General features: G+C 40.7%; 1 protein-coding gene across 1 annotated transcript in view; it reads right to left on the minus strand.

Annotated features, from left to right (window-relative positions):
- EXOC2 (exocyst complex component 2) overlaps positions 1-20,326 on the minus strand; it is a 144,892-nt gene that overhangs the window by 112,850 nt on the left and 11,716 nt on the right. The window contains exons 2-3 of the mRNA XM_083188026.1: positions 12,442-12,618; positions 9,688-9,814 (exon numbers count right to left, since the gene is read on the minus strand). Of these exons, the coding sequence (XP_083044152.1) occupies positions 9,688-9,814; positions 12,442-12,618 (304 nt within the window). The remainder of the gene's footprint in view (positions 1-9,687; positions 9,815-12,441; positions 12,619-20,326) is intronic.

The raw sequence follows: 20,326 nt of genomic DNA on the forward strand, positions 1-20,326 counted from the left end.
CTGCTGTGGATGACTTCTATTTGCTGCAAAACCCTGTATAACAGGTAAGCGTTAATGTCTATCTAAAAAAAAAAAAAAAAGTGTAAAACACATCTGCAATTAAAATGAATGAATATTTCTCAAGTGCCAAAGTGTGTGTGCGAACAATGTGGCCAACCAGCGACCCCTTCAGTACAGTATTATGACACACAATCGAACAGCATTCTACCTGACGGATGTAGATCATTAGGTCGACTCTCATTAGGTCTACCACTGAAGGTCGACAGGCCATAGGTTGGCATTGAAAAAGGTTGACATTGTCATTATGTCAACTTTGGGAAAGTCAACAGTCAAAAGATTGACATAGGTTTTCACATGAACACCGAAAAAGTGCACAGCATCCACATGCCATGCTTCGGGCTCGGTGCCTCGCTATGCCCGGCACGATATTATATTCTCTCTCCACACCCTAGTGCAGGCACTCCCAACCACGGTCCTCAAGGCACACCAACACTGTAAAGCTGGCCATACATCAGAAAGATATTGTACCCAATCATACAATCTCAATTGATTGTATGCAGATTGTGTGCACATCTTGTGTAAACAATCATACAATCAATCATAAGATGGATTGTATGACTGATTGTATGATGGATTGTATGCAGATTGTGTGCACATCTTGTGTACAAAATCATGCAGCAGATGGATTGTATGACTGATTGTATGATGGATTGTGTGTAGATTGTGTGTCCAAAAACCACCAAGGACTGCTGGGGATTTCAAGGGAAATTGTACACAATCATGAGTGCAATCGATCTTAAGATCGATCTTTCTGATGTATGGCCAGCTTTAGTGATATCCAGACTTCAGTACAGATGGTTTAATCAGAATCACTCAGGTACTAATTAAGTCACCTGTGCTCAAGCCTGGATATCACTAAAACTGCACTGTTGGTGTGCCTTGAGGACCGTGGTTGGGAATGCCTGTCCTAGTGGATGGTAGGGCATGAAATACCGCCTGTCAGCACATGTCGGTAAAAAAAAAAAAAACTCTCCAAGAGGGAGAAAATGCTCTGCTCCTGGACTTCCCTGGTAATATATTATTGCCATCTCCTGTGGTGAAACACCTTTCTTATCAATTACCTAGATCACCACAGGTGCTGGCAATCATACATTACCAGGGGGAGTCCAGGAACAGAGCATTTTCTCCATGGAGGGAGTATGGTACAAATAGAATACTTAGGTCGATATTCTGTATTCTATTTGTACCATGAGCAGTAGCTATTGCTTGCCTAAGCATTACATTTTAATTGCATCAAATAGGAGTGCTGGTCCTTTTTGAACATATGGGTTAGAAGAAAATATATATATGATTACCAGGACCTACCTACACACACACAAATATATTTCCGTTTCAGGCTATTCAATGACAGACCCGAGTGTTAACACACAGTATCCGGGAGAAGTTCCCAGACCCAGGTGTTCACACTGCCATGGTTATTAAATATTCAACACAAAGTTTTTCAAGGCTGCTTAGTGTGAAAATAAAAATCCCCATTTACATGCAGCCTACGAGTTAACTTCAGGGACAATTGAATGGGTGCAAGTGCAAATGGGCGCTTCCTGTGGCTTACTCGGTGGCTTACTGTGTTTGCCACATGTTATATTCTCCCTCTATGGAGGTTGTAGACCCCTGCTAGGTAGAAAAGACCGATGTTTAGTATCCCAACTGGCTTTAAAAGACCAGTGCCAGAACTTTGAAGAGGTGAAGATGCAGACACCGGAATACCGACAGCCGGCATCGCAATGTATGTGGGTAGCAGTAGCATGGGTCCGGGAATGGGTGGGGGGGTGTAAGTTTAGACACTAGTGGGGGAAGTTAGGCTGCAGGGCGGTTAGGTTTAGGTGGCAGGGTGCAAGGGTTAGGTTTAGGCACTAGCGCGGAGGGTTAGGGTCAGACTGCGGATAGGGGGGAGAGGTTTAGGGTGCCTTCGGAACCCCTATAAGGCATTCCGCCTATCAAGATGCTGGGGTAGGTCATATAACCATCGACATCCTCATCAACGGGCTATCATATGTATCCCCACACAAAGAATATGGTTACTTACCAGCTCAATTACAAAAAAGTTACATTGGCACAGATACTGTATGTCCTTATACTGTACATCATTGCTGAAATTGCACCAAACAGCCCCACTCGATACACCAGGTCCCGGGAGACTTTACAAGTAGCTGTGTATTTATTGCGTAAAATGTATTAGTCACAATGCAATCAGCTTTTTTACAATAATGCCGTGTTCACACTGTTGGTGTGAACTACACACAGCATTTACCCAGTGCGGCAACGGACCCCCGATCTCACTGCTAGGCAAATTCCCGGGTTAAGCAGTTCTACCCGGTAATTTGCCTTTTAACACTGTTTTTTTTTTTTTTGCAGTGTGAACGGGCCAACCCGTGTCTGCATACCCAGATCTCAAACACGGGTAAAAAGAAGGGTTTTACCCGTGTATGAGATCCGGGTATGCAGACAGTTCACACTGCAAAAAAAAACGTGTTAAAAAACAAATTACTGGGTAGAACTGCTTCACCTGGGAATTTGCCTAGCAGTGAGAACGGGGGTCCAGGGGAGGGGTCCGCAAACCAAGTGGTGGGATACATTGTATAAAATTTGTACTAACAGTAAGACTCTATTTATTCTCCAAATAACTGGTGCACATCTAATAGGGGACATTGTACCACTGTCCTAATATATAAATTACGGAGGTAAATCGGGGTAGGGGACGTACAGAGTGAGGATTTATATCCTTTTTAAACCACTTGTTTGTGTTTATGTGTATATGTTGTGTGTCCATATTTTTAGATTAATTTAATAAAGGTTACATTTTAATTGGTAATTTTTCTCAGGTGCACCGCACAGAGACATTCTTTTCCTGTCCTTTTTGATTATTCCAAGTACCTGTTGGTGTGAAATTTTATTGAGTATAGATTATATTATTAATTTATTTATTTTTCTTGTGTGGTGTATATGTATTGTAATTTTTAAAACTCATTCATGTGAAGACTGACTATCCCTACTACTAGCAAATGTTTTTCTTGAAACCCAGTTTATATCCTAGGCACCAGAGATTATTCTTATTTGAAAATCAGCTAAACTAGTTGTGGACTTTGGAATTATTTAAAATCCGAAATAACTAACAAGGAAATGGTGTAAGGTGATATGTTGCAAAATAACTTTGACCCACTTTTTCTTTTTTTTTCAGAACTGGTTTAGCAATTAATAGAACATGATAAATTGAAGACACACACGCACACAAACAAAATGTAGTGTTAATTTTACACTAATGCAAAGCTATATCTTACTCCACCTTTATCCTGCAGAAAGTTAGAGAACACCTCCACCATTGGAAGGTGGCTCTTAGGTCAAAGAGCTTGTTTCAGATTTCAAGTTTGAATTATTCTACATGGTAAGGAGATTTAGGTTATATGAACATAGGTTAAGGAACAAGAGATAAAAATATATAAAGCAATCAATAAAAACTTTTCTATAGTGCATTTAAATACATATAATGCGGTGCTCCCCAGGCACAAATGATCAGCGATTTTTTGCATTTGCTTCTAACCCTAAACGGCATAGGTCTCATGCACACCATTTATTTATTTCTTCCTCAGCAGTCTCCAGTAAAACTAAACATCCTTAAGCTGTGGAGTTTTTGCCAAAAATGTTGCAGCAACACATCCTTGGTTACAGACTAATCATCGCGCCATTACAGATATTTCTGAAGTGCATAAGGTGCACATGTTAAAAAAAAGTAGTAGATCAACATTTATACATTTTAACAGCACAATTTGTAAAAATTGTAAACGATCATACAATTTTAAACATGCTTTTAATTGAACAATAACGAATATGCACTAGAAATCTCTTAGAACCACTTACGTAACAGCCACAATTTTTTTTTAATAAACCTACTAATAAAGTCATATCTAAAATAAAAATGTAATACATAGTTCTTAAGTAAATCAATAAAATGTTCACATGGGGTGCTCTAAATATTTATTTGTCAAAAAAACTTAAATTATTCTAAAATGTAATGCTCTGCACTGCAAAGAGTTAAAGGTTGAGATCCTCAGACAGGCCACCCAGCTAGTCTGCACATGCACTGTCCTACATTCCCAATAGATTTCCTATCAGTCAGCTTTGGGACATTTTGCATAAACATTCCCCTAAAAATGACTAAAGGTTCCTTTACCTTCCAGCAAGGCGTTTCCTTGGCTTTCATTTTAAGACATTCATCAGAATATCTGTGCATTTGATTGCGATCGCCTTGCTCAGGAGAAACCACACTTATTTTTAAACTATTTTAGTTCATCACTTTCAAAGTAGAGAAGAAGGAAATAGATTTCTGAAAGCACTCCCGTTTGGTTCAATGTAAGCAAAATCAAAAAGGGATTAAGAGTTTGTTTTATGTATACAATATGTTAAAAGTTATAAATACAGCTAGGGTAATCCGAGTCATGTCTTGGAATGAGGTGATTTTAAATAAGATGTTTGCCAAGAATCTAATCAGTAATGTGCACAATCTGAGATTTTAGTCAATATTGAGCACTATACACCAAGCGTGCCATAATTATCTAACCTAACTAAATCAATGGGAAAAAAAAGACGAACATGTTTGGCATTCGGGAGTAAAAACAATTTTTTTTTCTTTCTGGAATGTTTGAATACTTCGTATTAAAAGGAAAAAAGGTAAAATTAAAATTAGCTGCAAAAAAAGAATCACTACCCACATACTCAGTTTAATGCTTGTACAGGTTGAGTATCCCGTATCCAAAATGCTCGGGACCAGGAGAATTTTGGATAACGGATTATTCCGTATTTCAGAATATTTTAATATTTCAATTATGTATTTTGAAGTATCTTGCATGTATGCTGTATAAAAACATAAAATACACACAAATATATTTTATTAGCACATAAAATACACACAAATATATTTTATTTGTTCAAAAAACAAGGTTTCAAAACATGAAACAAAATATAGTGGCAGTTACATATCATTCCCTCAGTAGTGCTGTTACAAATGTCACCAGTGAGTTTTTAGCAAAAAAAATATTTTTTTTTCTCTTTCTGGAATGTATGGTTTTCGGAATAATTCGGATAATGGATACGGGATACTCAACCTATACTACAAAATAATGAATACAATCACTAATTATATATATATATATATATATATATATATATATATATATATATATATATATATATATATATATATATATATATATATATATATATATATATAAAATTTGTCTGGAATAACATATACAAAGCACCAATTTGCATATTTGTAATTCCACTGGTGTGCAACAGGTAGCACATTTCCTTAAACAGACATTAGGTACTTATAAACTTGTGAAAACCTGTCAAAATAAAGTTTTGTTTTATTTTTAAAGATAAAACTCATATCAAGCATACTTTTTATGGGTAAGTATGCAAAAAAGTATTTACTTGCTTTAGGACTGATCGTAGAACATCATGAATACACCATAGGGCAGTGACCAGCTCACCGGAATAGCTACCCAGAGGCTATTAAATGACTGTAGCAGGTGAAGCAAAATCAATGTGTGTTTTCAGGAGAAATAGTGCTATTTGGCGGGCAATCTAATTGGTTATTCCAATCAAAATTAAAAAGCGTGAAACATCTGGAAAAATAGCTTGTCTGGAGGTTTTTGCGCCTGATCTTTTATCAGAGGTAAATGGATACCCTCCATGGACTTTACATGGGAAATTTGCAGTTCTGTTGTCTCATCTTATTTTTCTCTTTGACTGGTACATTTACATGGCAAGAACTTCATTTTGATACCTTAACCACATTTTTATATTCAGCGGTTCTCTAGCACACAGTTATAACAAAACAAAAAAAAACACATCTAGAATATATAGATGTCTATGGTGTACAACCCATAGCTCCCAAATTAAACAAAAAATGTACAGCAGTAAAACTAATATAAATTGTAATTCTTCCAATATTGCATCAGTTACAATGTAATGATCCTTCGTAAGTTATCAGAGCTGTCTGTTTTTTTAAAAAACCATTGTTTTTAATATTTAAATGCAATAGACTCATTTGTCATGTTTTAAAAAGTTTTACATATACAGTAATTGGTAAAATGTAATAATCAATATTTTAGTAGCTTTGCTATTCAGAATGGTACCAATGAACGTATAACGGGGGTATCCTATTAGCAGCAATAATTAACTGCTGCTAATAGGTTCAACGTTCACTATCTACTGTAATTAGCTCTGATGCCGGCATTTATCAGGGATTATGCTTCAGGCACTCTAAACAATCTGCAATAAGCAGCTCATCAAAGCCGGAATAGTACATAGGATCCAGAATAAATTCCAGGGCCCATGTGTACGATTGCATGATAGCAGCACATTTTTTGATGAGAATCTTTTTTTTTTTTTAATAGGAGACCCCAGTACTTGCCATCAGACCCGTTTTGTTTTTTTGTGAAGAAAATATAACCAGCAGGTAATACCAGCACTATTATGTAGATAAGTGTTTCCCAAACTTTTTGAAATCACGGCACACTAGATCATCAGAATTTATTTCACGGCCCCCCAGGCCAAAAGTTTCTTATTCTGCAAATTGTTTTGTATGTCATAGATAGGTTTGTTTATGGGTGAGGGACAGGATTAGCTTCTCTTTGTCCACATATTTTATTATTGGCAGCCCATCAGCAATGCTTTTGCCTTTTACATTGACCACAAATAATTTCGGTACTTGTGTATTTTGGCGGCGCCCATCGCATCGCATACCATAACGCATACGATGGTATGCGATGCGACGCGATATCGTACGACAGTGCACAATGGCATACAATTTTGAAATTGTATGCCATTGTACATGGCATACAATGCCATACGATGCGATGCGATGCGATTAAACATTGTATAAGCACCCTAATGGGTGCTTATACAATGTTAAGCACCCTAATGGGTGCTTACAATGTTAAATGCACCCCCACGCCACCCCCCCCACTATAAACGTGAACCCGAAGCGTGGCGAGCGGCGGCTGTACGCGCCCTACGACCTTTTCATACCCCCACTATCCACGTCGGCGTGGAGTTGAGAATAGAATAGTGTGGCGAGCGCAGCGAGCCACCGAGCCCCGCGAGGGGACGCGGATACCTGTGAAGCCCGCGAAGGGACGCGTTTACCTGTGAAGGTATCCGCGTCCGCTCGCCACGCTTCGGGCTCGGTGGCTCGCCACACTATTCTATTCTCAACTCCACGCCGACGTGGATAGTGGGGGTATGAAAAGGTCGTAGGACGCGTACCGCCGCCCCTCGCGGGCTCGCTGCGCTCGCCACGCTTCGGGTTCACGTTTATAGTGGGGGGGTGGCGTGGGGGTGCATTTAACATTGTAAGCACCCATTAGGGTGCTCAAAAGCACCCTTTAGGGTGCTTATACGATTTTTGATCGTATAGGGGGTCAAAATCGCGTCGCATCGCATGCCATCGGGTGCATGGCATGCGATGCGTTCATCGTACGACGGACATCGGGGGCGCCGCCAAAATACACAAGTACCATAATTTCAATTGGCACTGGACCACCAATCCAAAGCACCCCTGCAAGTGTCCTGAGACACCCCAGGGAGCCACGGCACACAGTTTGAGAACCACTGATGTAGATATTTAAAACATGGTTATTTACTTAAAAGTGCAAATATTACCACAACATACAGTAAACAAATCAGCACTGATGCCTCTATTCTGCAGCTCTGGGATTGCAAGTTTAAATTCCAATCAGAGCCCTATCTGTGTGAAGCCTTTACATTATCCCACAGTTATGTGCGTCCACATGGGCCGATGTCGGTGGCCGCCGGGACCCGGCATTGGCTGGCAGGGAGGGATGGTGCAGGGGGGAGCATGCTGCATTCATCAGGCCCTTTCTCCTAATGTGCTTTTCTAAGAATACTGTATTTCTCTGCCACTGTTAAAATAGCACCAGTGTCCACTGCCGCAAGTGCCTTATTTACCATATACTTGTTTCAATTTGCATTTGTACTGTAAATCACTATTTTCTTGTTATTTATTGTCAGGCACTGTGGAATACTTGTGGCGCCTGTGAAGGAGCTCAAGATATTGGCGTCTGTTTAGACCCAAATCAGATGGATCGGGCCAATTTATCTGACAAAATCTAATGTGCCTGATGCTGTAGGACCGATGCACACTACTCTGCTCATTAGGTTTAACCAGGGGATTGATCCTCGTGCACATAGGATAAATCTCAAGTCAATCAGGTACAACTTGTCCCTCAGACAAGTTGGACAAGTGTAAGGGGGCCTTAACACACATGCACAGAGAAGAGCAACACATGATAAGACACATGTTTCTTGGATTCATAAAATACATAAATATATACTACACATATCAACTAGAATCTGCATTGAAGTTTATTTAGCAAAATAATAGGAGGATATTTGGCATAAGTTAGGAACCCACTTCTGAGTTGTGATACTATATTGTGTATTTGACCTGGTGATGTATTTTGCATTATACACCTGTAAGTAATTATAATTTTGCAGTTCCTGTTTAAGGAGCAAAATACTTTATATATTTTTTTGGTTATTATAATTTCAAGTAACAATCATCTTAATGTTTAGATTATTTGTATAATGCAATATAGCTGTATTTATCAGGGTATGTGATGGATTTGACTGATATTAGTAAATTACAATATACCGATTACACAACTGTCGTTATAAATTTTCATTAACAGGAATGAATGATTGACAAGAGAAACAAAAACTACTAAAGTTGATCCTGGGTGCTGAGTATGGGCTGGTTTTCAATATAGCAGCTGCTGTAAAGAGGGGTAAGTCAGTCCCCACCAACAAAGTAAAGGAAGAGAAAAAAAAGCAGTGCTAGAGCAAATAAGTAACAAGTGAATTAATGGTTAATGCACAACACAGAAAATGATGTACAGAGAAGCCACATCCCCTGCTCCACTATCTGCCAGATGATATAAACAAAATATAAAAAGGTACACAAACTACCCGGAGCGCCGGCTCACTTAACACACTGGGGTATATTCAACGATTTTTGCGAACTGTGCTGACTGCTCGCTGTCACAGCTAACAGGGTCAGTATTCAACTGCACACTCAGTTTTCCTGTCGCTAGGTTTTTTAGCAAAGGGGAAACAGTGCGTGCGGCCACTAAAACAGCGACGCTTGTGGCATTAGCTGCGAGCTTCGCGGTTTGGGGGAATCCTCTGACAGCAAGGATTCCCCCAGAATGTAGAATAGGGTGAGCAGCCGACGCGGGAGTTAAACGGCAAGGATCGCTTGTTTTCGGGACCCTCGCCGTTTAACCCCCTCGCCGCCTGCATTGTATACGACCCATTGTATTAGTTTTATGGTGTTTTATATTTCCAATGACAGCCCAATCTCATCTGTAAGTAAGCAGAAGTAGAGGCAAATTAAACTTTTTATCAATGACCTCTCTCTTCCTCTAACTAAACACAGCATGGGGTAACTGCAATAAGTAATCTACATTTACCTTTAATCTGGCATTTGTGGCAGTGTTAGGACAGAAGCAGCAAATAAAGGAAAGTAATAATGAGTCCTGTACAAGACTGTATAACTGTTGCGTACATCAAATAAGCATAGATGAGATCAGCACTGTAACTTACCTGTCTATTTCTATACCCAATGGATTGGCTGGTCGTTGAGACAGTGGGGATAACGCTTTATTCCTGTCTGTACGCAAATCGTAGTAATTAATTTCTTCTACCCACACTGCTGACTGTTCCAAAATACCTACAATAATAAAAAAAAAAAAAAAAAAGATAATATAGTCTGAATGCAAAATATAAAGAAATACTATTAAAAATGTTGGTTTACATTTTATTCCATCTAGAATATATATCGTCTGAACACCAATAGTCTGCCTACACCCATTCATGTTAGCATCCTCTAACAAGCATTTCCCCATCTTTCATCCAAACACATCACATTGAAGTATGGGTAATGTCTTTGCCAAAGGCGATCCTATCAGTCCATATAAACCCGCATGAGCTGCAGGTTATCAGGTTCTCACAAAATCCTGATCAAGCACCAGTGAAAAACACAGAGGATTCACTGAACCTGTGTTTTCTCAAAATAAAAGTATTTTTATAGGAGTTCTAATTGGATACCCAGAACAAATAAAAAGAAACTGGTGAAATATCAGGTGAAGAAAAGTCTCCTGATGTTTTGTTGCACCCAATTGGATATACCCCCATAGTCATTACCTTAATGCGAATTTAGGAATAAATGTACTAAACAGTGTTTCAAGCAGATTAGGTTGCTGTATTCAAGGGTTAATGTTAAATACAAAGTGTGTACTTCAATAGGAGAGCTGGATCTCCTGCATACCCTATGAAGATCACATCATTAAATATGGTCGGGTTTAGCAGGATTGATGAGTTAGTGTGAGGTGCATAATAATAATAAAAAAATTATCTATTGAATATAGCCCTTTGCAATCTCCCATCACAGCATGCTCAGTTGTATTTTTTACATCATATCACTTCAAATCCAATGGCTAAAACTGTCAAAGATGTAATAGCTATGAAAAGTGGACTTAATAAATTTACCTCAAGTGTGGCTCATCCTAGATTGGGTTTGTTTTATCGACATTTATAATGTTGACATGGACCACGTAACATTGAGATTATTAGAATGATTAGTTGAGATTATTAGAATGCCAGAGAGGTCCAACAATGACTTACCTCGTTGTGGGTCCAGCGGTGTCTTCCACGGGTCTGGTGGTCAGCTAATTATGATAAAGGGTAGTGGTAATACCTAACTCTCCCCTAGTGGCCAATGGTACGGGTTATAGAGTCGACAGCAGTAAGGTAGACAGGCATTGGGTCGACCACTGAAGGTAGCCATGAGCCAAGGTCGACATGTAATTAGATCAAAACAAGCATTAGGTCGACATGGAGATTTTCACTTTTTTTTTTATTCCGAATGGCGACAAAGTCGACATGGGAGCTAAAAATGCACCTCGTCTGCTCACCATGCTTCGGGCACGGTGCCTCCCTATGCTCAGCACACTATTTTATTATCCCACCACGCCCTTATGGATGGGAGGGCATGAAATACAGCATGTCAGTACATGTTGGTGCAAAAAAAAAAAAACAGTGAAAAACCCCATGTGTCGACCTTGGCACATGTCGACTCAATGCATGTTGACATTAGTGCTGTTGACCTAACGACCATATACCATGGCGAAAACCCAATCTATGGTGCTTAAACCTGTCGGAATTCTGAGAATGTCAACATTATACATGTCAACACTTTGGCTGTTAACATTGTGAATGCATCAGACGAATTCTCGACAAAGGGACGTGCCGGCCCCGAAACGTTGGTTTGATTTGGAGTTTTCTTCATCTACTATTGTGTGTATCCAGTCCAGAGGGCACCGGGATTAGTTGCAGAAGAGTGCCGGGCTGCAAGCAGTCCTCTATCTATATATACTGCGGCCGGTCCCCTCACAAAATTTAATAATAGAATAGAAGGTGTAAGATCTCACCCTACACCTTGACAAAGAGGTGTGCCAGTCCCGAAACGTTGGTTTGATTTTTTTAAATACACTGCGACTTTTAAAATGAACCTCTGAGTGCCATCGTTTGCTTCATCTACTGTTATATATCATGGGAAGGTCAACATGGACTTAGGTCGACACAAGCCTTATGTCGACATGGGCACTAACAAAGTGCACCACGTCCCCTCGCTATGCTTATGTCTGTTTGAAAGAGCAATTAAGGGATATTCGGTCAAGTTCCATATGCACCAGGCAATGACATCATTCATTAATTAATTTAATCACAAACATACTGTAATCATTGCAGGCTAATGTAGTAAATATTTATCTATAATCATGACGGTGCATTTTTTAAATATCATATATTTAATTTTTAAACTTTGATCGTTAAATGATTTTGCCGCAGAAAACATGTAAAATGGCTCACTATATGTTTAGCCTAAAGATGTATTTATAATTCATCGAGTTCATTTTTTCTTCATGTAATAAACATATTAATTTTAATAACTGCCATTTGAATACATATTGTGGGCAGATTGCCTATTTGTGTTCCATATTATCATATAACAAAGAGGACAAATGTAATAGCCAACAGGTTGCTCAAAAGCCCTAGATTTCAGGGATTTAGTCATCTTTAAAGCAACAATATTTTAAAACCTGATTTTGTAATTTACAAAACTGCACACTTGCATATAGCAGCTACAGTATATGGTTGAAATCTCCCAACTTTCTTGACATTTTCAGGGTGTTACATATACTGCAAAATGGTGGCAAATATCTCTTAGACGAATCAAAATATTATCATACTGTATGTATTTCAGACGCCAATATATTACAGTACAGTATAATAAATTACCAATCTTGTCAGGCTTCAGCAACTTAAAGAACACGGTTGAGGTCCCCTTTCCTCCAGATTTTGTAGTAACAATGATGTCCCCTTTGTCATTCTTGTCTTGACCAACCCGACACACTATTTTGCTGGCAGATATCCATTCTGCAGTCAGCAGACAGTTGTGACCACAGATGGTTAAACCTGTAAAAAATAAATGTGAGCACTCAATTAAACTCAGTCAGGAGATATACATTTTAAATACTGTAAACTTAAAGAGTTCCTGGACACATTTGTTGAAAAGTCATTAGCAAGAGCCAAACATTAGGTGCCACTAATCTTGCTACAAACACTTTCACAGAAGTGATGGTGAATGTTGACAAGTAATATAGCTGCATGCCAGGGGAAGCAATAAGTGGGTCTCCAGCTGCTGTTGGAGTAGACATCCCAGCATGCCCTTCCACAATTCTGTTATAGCAATAACCTGAAAGTTAATCTTTCATGTTTGCTGCTCCCAGGTAAAATCATCAGATGAAATAAATAAAAACAAATTAGGAGCCTACAGCTTCCATCTAAAGTGATGAGCAATTCAATTGTTTGTACGATGGACACGACTTTGATGATGCCTATTGTTTCCATTTAATCCCTTCTGTGGTGGCAAGCAGAAATCCACACAATGGGCCTTATTTTAGTTCACTCTTTCTGACAAAATCCTTCTTAGAGGGACAAAACCATACGCACTGCAGGTGGGGCAGATGTAAAATTTGCAGATAATTAGATTTGGGTGAGTTATTTTGTTTCTGTGCAGGGTATATACTGACTGCTTTATTTTTACACTGCAATATAGATCTCACTTTGAAGTAAAACCCCACCCACATCTAATTCTCTCTGCACAAGTTACATCTGCCCCACCTGCAGTGCACATGGTTTTGTCCATCTAAGAAGGATTTTGTCAGAAAGAGTGAACTAGAATAAGGCCCAATGTCGGCATTGGGTGGCAAAACGGCTATTTCATCACTTCTATCTGACAGTAAAGGATAGAAGCTTATGGTAAAGTGGTGTTTCCCTCCCTCCCCCCCCCCCCCCCCCCCCCACAATTTTTGATGGTCAAAGTATATTATCTACATGTCAAGTATAATAATGGTTATGTCATTACACATTTATTAGGTCACAAAGCTAATTTATTTAGGTCTAAAAATATGATACATGTTTGTGATTTGCCAATGTATAAAACCATATTAACCATTTAGATGACAAATTTGCCATAATTATTAAGATCACCCATTATTTAATCCAGTCGTAAATTGAGGGCAAGATTTCTCAGAAGAATCCAAGGGAGCAACGGCAAAGAGAAACCTACTTTTGCATTTAAGGAAAATGTAGCATTTTCCCACAAAGGAGATTTATCAAAGCTTGAAGAGACAACCCATCAGTAAATCCAGTCAGCTTGTCATTTTTCACAATCAGCCTGTAAAATGTCAATAAGGAAGCTGATGTTTTAGTACTTTATCTCTCTTTAGGTTTTGCAAAATATCCCCCAAATTCATTTACTCAAAAATCTACCTCCTCAGAAGGCTGGAGTAATGGCAAGGAGAGAACTACCCTTCCTGAAAACACTAATGGTCAAATACCAAACAGATGATTTATGAAAACGGTTTAATTTTTGAATGATCAACATTATGTGGTTGAATACAGTGTATATTGTTTAACCCTTTGCGGTTTAACATCGAGTAAGACTCACTGGACTTCACTGGAAATCAACTTCAGTAAATTACATCAAAAAGGATCTGCTAAAATACTAAACTTCAGAAAAGTGAACTTTGAATTATTCAGGGAAGCCCTAACAGGAATTGGGTGGGAAACGGTTATGGAGGGAAAAAATGCAGAGGAAATGTTGGATACTCTAAAAAAGGTGCTTGATTCACTAACTTTTGTTGTTGTTGCTCATCTGAAGCAAGTCGTCTAAAGCAAGCAATGAGTTAGAACTGGAATGAAGTTTTCAAACCATCTCTCATCTCCTCTGTACAGGTACATGAATGCCATTTTCCAAAACCTGATGCTTTTCATTTAAAAGAACAGTCTGCAATGGAAATGTGTTTTGCTACTGGGAGCCTACAACATCCCCCACCTTTAATCAGATAAGCTGAGCAATGTGTGCAAACACCAACCTCTCCCCCTGTACCAGCTGACCTAACTTTCCTTTAAAATGGGAAATTTGGAGAAGCCTGGCATCATCTGAAGCAAGTCATCTAAAGCAAGCAATGAGTTAGAACTGGAGTTTGTACTGGATTTGGACATAAACTGAAACACTGCCACATTTTATTTTGCTTTTCCCAAATTACTATCTGTCTCTGCCTCTGAGCTGAGGAAAGCTATGTATTACTCTTTGTTTTACTGTTTCTTTCTATCTTCATCATATACCTCTACCCCCACTGTATGCAAAGCCTGTATGCTGTTCCTTCACTGATTGCACACCCTGCCAGCAACAAGCTGGCAGGGTGTGTCAGCTTTGGAAGAAAAGTGGTTCATAAATACAAATATTATTATTACTGTTGCCTTTGAGCAGCATGATCAAGATGGCGCCGCTGATGGCTGCCTAGGAGCTGTGCAGCTCAGTCAAATATATTCCCTGTGTGATAACTGTACTGTCTGCTTGTATTGTTACCTATCTGGCTGTTTCAGCGACCAGTGGCGCCGCTGATGGCTGCCTAGGCACTGTTCAGCTTGGTGGGCATGTGTTCCCTGTGTGATAACTGTACTGTCTCTGCTTAATGTTACCTACCTGGCTGTAGCAGTGACCAGTGGCGCCGCTGATGGCTGCCTAGGCTCTGTGCAACTCGGTGGGCATGTGTTCCCCACATGTAATGTCTTAATGAAATATATGTAATGCCGTCTCCTCCCCCCCCCCCCCCCCTCCCCCCTCATCCCTGCTTGATGCTGCACTGTAAATCCACAAAAAATTCCTAGTGTGCATAAGCATACATGGTCAATAAAGTTGATTCTATTCTATTGAATACATTCCTAAAGTAACTAAAAGGTAAATTCAACAAAAAAAAACCACCACGGTTGGACAAAGAAGTAAGGTCAGCTATCAACAATAAAACCAGAGCCTTTAAATTCTATAAAAATAACTTGAATGAGGAGGCGTTCGCAAAATACAAAGAATCAAACAAAACTTGTAAAGGGGTAATCAAAGCAGCTAAAATATTATATGAAGAGTGCATAGCCACTGAAAGCAAAACCAACCCAAAGAAGTTTTTTAAATACATAAATAGTAAACGTTTAATTAAAGGAAAACATAGGCCCACTAACTGATACTAGTGGAAAAAGTGTTACTGAGGACAAGGGAAAAGCAAAACTGTTAAATGAGTTCTTCTCATCAGTATTTACTGAGGGAGAGCAGACTGTGGAACGAACATTTACCACAAACGGGACAAATAAGCCAGATCTCATTGTGGATTTCACGCCGAAGGAAATAATACTGAGGCTAAGCAGACTCAAAACAAATAAATCACCAGGGCCAGATGGGATTCATCCGAGGGTATTAATGGAATTAAGGGAACTAGCTACCCCCTACATTAAGGCAGGTATTCAATGTGGAGAATCGCGGGCAGCAGCGAATCCTGTGTAGGATTCGCTGCACTTTCGCCGCAATTCTCCCTGTAGGGCGATTCGCCGGGCAGCCGCCCGTCCACCCTATTCAACGCGTCAGGGGCACTCTGCCCCTGACGGCGAAAATTCCCCCCTGGAGCGAATACCGCTCCCGGCACTCTCCCCTGCTTCTGCGGCAATACTGCCACTGCAGGGGATGGAGCGGAGTCACGGCGGGGGAGCCCGCTGATGCCGCCAGGTGCCCCCGCACAGCCTCAGGTGTCAGGGACGGGTCCAGCAGCAGCAATAGCAGACCTCCGTCTCCAGCAGTCCCAGTGTGCTGACATCTGCTATCACCGCGCTGGGACTGCTGGAGCCGGAGGTCTGCTAGTGCTGCTGCCGCTGGAGCCGTCTCTCCCTTCTGTCAGTGTCCCACCTGTTGTGGTCGGGGAGCAGAGCGGGCTGCGTGTCGGATCCCGGCTGTGAGGATGCCCGGGCTGCTGAGCGGCTGCTTCCCCCAGGTCAGGTGCGCCCCCCTCCTTTCCCCTCCGTAGAGGTCCGCAAAACACTAAACGGGCGGGGGGAGGGGGGGCGCCGTTGATCTGACAGGAACCCCCTGTCCGTTGGTGGGTGGCATCCAGCAGGGTCTGGCAGGAGGTCCCTGCGGTGTATGTGAGATCAGCGGTGGGGTCCCTGCAGTGGATGGGAAATACTATTTCCCATCCACTGCAGGGACCCCGCCACTGATATCACATACACTGCAGGGACCTCCTGCACGCCAGCACTACCTGACATGACCCTGCGCTGCCAGATCCCACTGCATGCCACCCACCAGTGGGAAGGGGGTCCCTGCAACCCTTATTTGAGATCAGCGGGGAATCAGCACCACAGCATATGTAACAGCATTTGACCAGCAGCGTCCCCCCCACCCCCCATAGTATGTAAAAAATTTTTTTTTATAAAAATAAAAAAATATATTTATGTGTTACTTGTCCCGGTAAAAAAATAGAAAAAATGTAATAACTGATTTTTTTACACACCCCCCCCCCCCCAAAAAAAAAAACCCCATCATTTTAAAGGATCACATTCCAGTTCACCTAAAAAAGATGACGAATGTGAAATGGAGAATCATGGCAAAAATCAATGGAGAAAGCAGTTCTCCATTTCAGCATTGAATACACTGTCGGCGAATTCCACTAAAAACCCCATTGAAAATCACAGGCGAATTGTGGAGAATCATTTACGGCGAATCGGCAGACATTCGCTGTTCATTTGTGGCGAATTGCCTCCATTGAATATGGCGAATTGTTTTTTCTAACAGAAAATTCGCCGTTTAACCCAGCGAATTGCCAGATTCACTGGAAAAAACGGTGAATCTGAGGCATTGAATACTGGCCTATATCTTTAGCAAGTCACTATCGTCAGGTATAGTACCAAAAGATTGGAGAATAGCAGAGGTAGTGCCAATATTCAAAAAAGGAAAAAAGGAAGATCCCGCTAATTACAGACCCGTTAGTTAAACATCAATTGTGGGTAAACTATTTGAAGGATTTTTAAGGGATGGTATCCAGGAATATTTAGATCATCACCGTCTACTCAGTACTAACCAACACGGGTTCGTGAAAAATCGTTCATGCCAAACTAATCTACTAGGGTTCTATGAAGAGGTTAGCAAAAACCTCGATAATGGAAATGCTGTAGATGTGATTTTCCTAGATTTCGCTAAAGCATTTGATACTGTCCCACACAAGAGATTGATTAATAAAATGGAGAACCTAGGATTGGGTGAAAATATCTGCAGATGGGTAGGGAATTGGCTATGTAATAGAGAACAAAGAGTGGTTGTGAATGGTGCCGTATCAGATATGATACCGGTACTAAGTGGAGTGCCCCAGGGTTCGGTTTTGGGGCCCATTTTGTTTAACATTTTTATTAACGATATTGGGATAGGGTTACTCAGCAATGTATCCATCTTTGCGGACGATACAAAACTTAGCAAAGTCATCAAATCATCAGAAGATGTCACCATGCTTCAAAATGATCTTGCAATTCTAGATGAGTGGGCAAAAAAATGGAAGATGAGATTCAATGTAGATATATGTAAGGTTATGCACCTTGGGAGACACAACCAGTGTGCAAGTTACAACCTTAGCAGAGAGGAACTGGGTAATTCCATACTTGAAAAGGATCTAGGAGTCCAAATAGACAGCAAACTGGGATGTAGTGCACATTGTAATGTAGCTACAAAAAAGGCCAACAAAATTCTGGCATGTATTAAGAGGGGAATGGAAACTAGGGACTCAAGGGTAATTATGCCACTGTATAAAGCATTGGTGAGACCTCACCTCGAGAACGGAGTGCAGTTCTGGGCCCCACACTATAAAAAGGACATCATAGAATTAGAAAAAGTCCAAAGGCGAGCAACAAAGCTTATTAGGGGAATGGAGAATTTAAGCTACGGGGAGAGATTAAGCAATTTGGGACTATTTACATTAGAAAAGAGACGTTTAAGGGGGGACATTCTCAACATGTACAAGTATATCAAGGTCCAATATAAGAAACTGTCACACACCCTTTTTTCTACTAGAAAGGAATCTAGAACACGAGGGCATGAGTATAGATTAGAAGAAAAAAAGATTTCATTCAGCTAGTAGAAAGAATTTCTTTACGGTCAGAACAGTCAAACTCTGGAACTCTCTTCCCAGAGAGTTGGTAACGGCTGGCTCATTAAATGCATTCAAGGCAAAGTTGGACAAACATTTACTGGAGAAAAACATCCAAGGGTACAAATAAGAAATATAATTTGTCTGTAAAATACCAGAACCTACCAAATCAGCAATGGATATCTATACCAGGTTGAACTAGATGGACGCAAGTCTTTTTTCAGCCTTACCTACTATGTAACTATGTAACTCAACAGGTCTGGAGCTAGTATCAGGTCCAATGTCAAGCTGAGGTTGCCACCATAAAGGAGGCGATTGCCCCCCTTAGGGACCCGCATTCTCCTTCCTGCTTGTCCTGGTTAGGAAGATCCCAACTCCGTGGGCGCACCTGCTGTATGCACTGAGCACAGGGGCTGCTATCAGCTTCACATCGAAGAGACATCCGGCCGAGAGGAACGCAGGTGCCGGGTGTCGCCTGTCTGAAAGTTGGATCCTGCCACTGAACGAGAGCTGAAGAGTGGACAGGGGGAGGGGCAGCCGATGTTGGCAGGGGGGCAGCCATGCAGGATGAGGGCTGAAGAGCAAATGCTCAGACTGTGTTGGTGCAGATCGCTGCGGGGTGAATGCGCCTGCCCCACCGGACCGGTCACTGACCCCATGGTTGATACAGGTTTAGTATCCCTTATCCAAAATGCTCGTGGTACCGAGCAATTCCAATAAGGGATTTTTCCAGTTTTTGTAAAAAAAATTTTTAACATACTTACCTGGTCTCCTGGTGGTGCCCCGATGTTCACCCGGTGTCGCTCACAGTCAGACTGCAACCTCTCCACCATGGCTAAGACCTGGCTGTCTAAGGACACCAGGGACAAAATTGTAGAGCTACACAAGGCTGAAATGAGAGATCAACTGTTTGCACAATTATAGGGAAAAAAAAATGGAAGAAATACAAGATCACTGACAATCTCCCTAGACCCGGGGCTCCATGCTCTCTCCTAGTGGGGTATCAATGATCTTGAGAACGGGGAGGAATCAGCCCAGAACTACAAGGAGGGACTGGTCAATGACCTCAAGAGAGCTGGAATCACAATCACAAAGGTTACCATTAGTAACACAGCACGTCATCATGGATTCAAATACTGCAGCGCCCAAAAGGTTACCCTGCTTAAGCCAAAACATGTCCAGGCCCGTCTAAAGTTTGCCAGTGACCATCTGGATGATCCAGAGGAGGATTGGGAGAATGTAATGCAGTCAGATGAGAGCAAAATAGAACTTTTTGGTACAAACTCTACTCGCTATATTTGGAGGGTGAAGAATGATAAGTGGCATCCCAAAAACACCATACCCACTGTGAAGCATGGGGGTGAAAACATCATGCTTTCGGGCTGCTTTTCTGCAAAGGTGACAGGACAACTTATTGTGTTTAGGAGAGAATTGACAACCAAGGATATATTATAAAGTATTAAGCTTTACTTTTTGATTGTCTAAATAATTATTTTCAGCAAGAATTTACAAATAAATTGTTTAAAAATCATACAATTTCCCTGTGATTTCCTGTTTTTTTCCCCACATTCTGTCTTGTGTCCGTTAAAGTGTACCTATGATAATGAGAGATGACAGACCTTTCATCTTTTTAAGTGGGTCAACTTGCACTATCGGTG

The sequence above is a fragment of the Crinia signifera genome, chromosome 5 (genome assembly GCF_055691185.1).
Source record: "Crinia signifera chromosome 5, ASM5569118v1, whole genome shotgun sequence".
Lineage (NCBI taxonomy): Eukaryota > Metazoa > Chordata > Amphibia > Anura > Myobatrachidae > Crinia > Crinia signifera.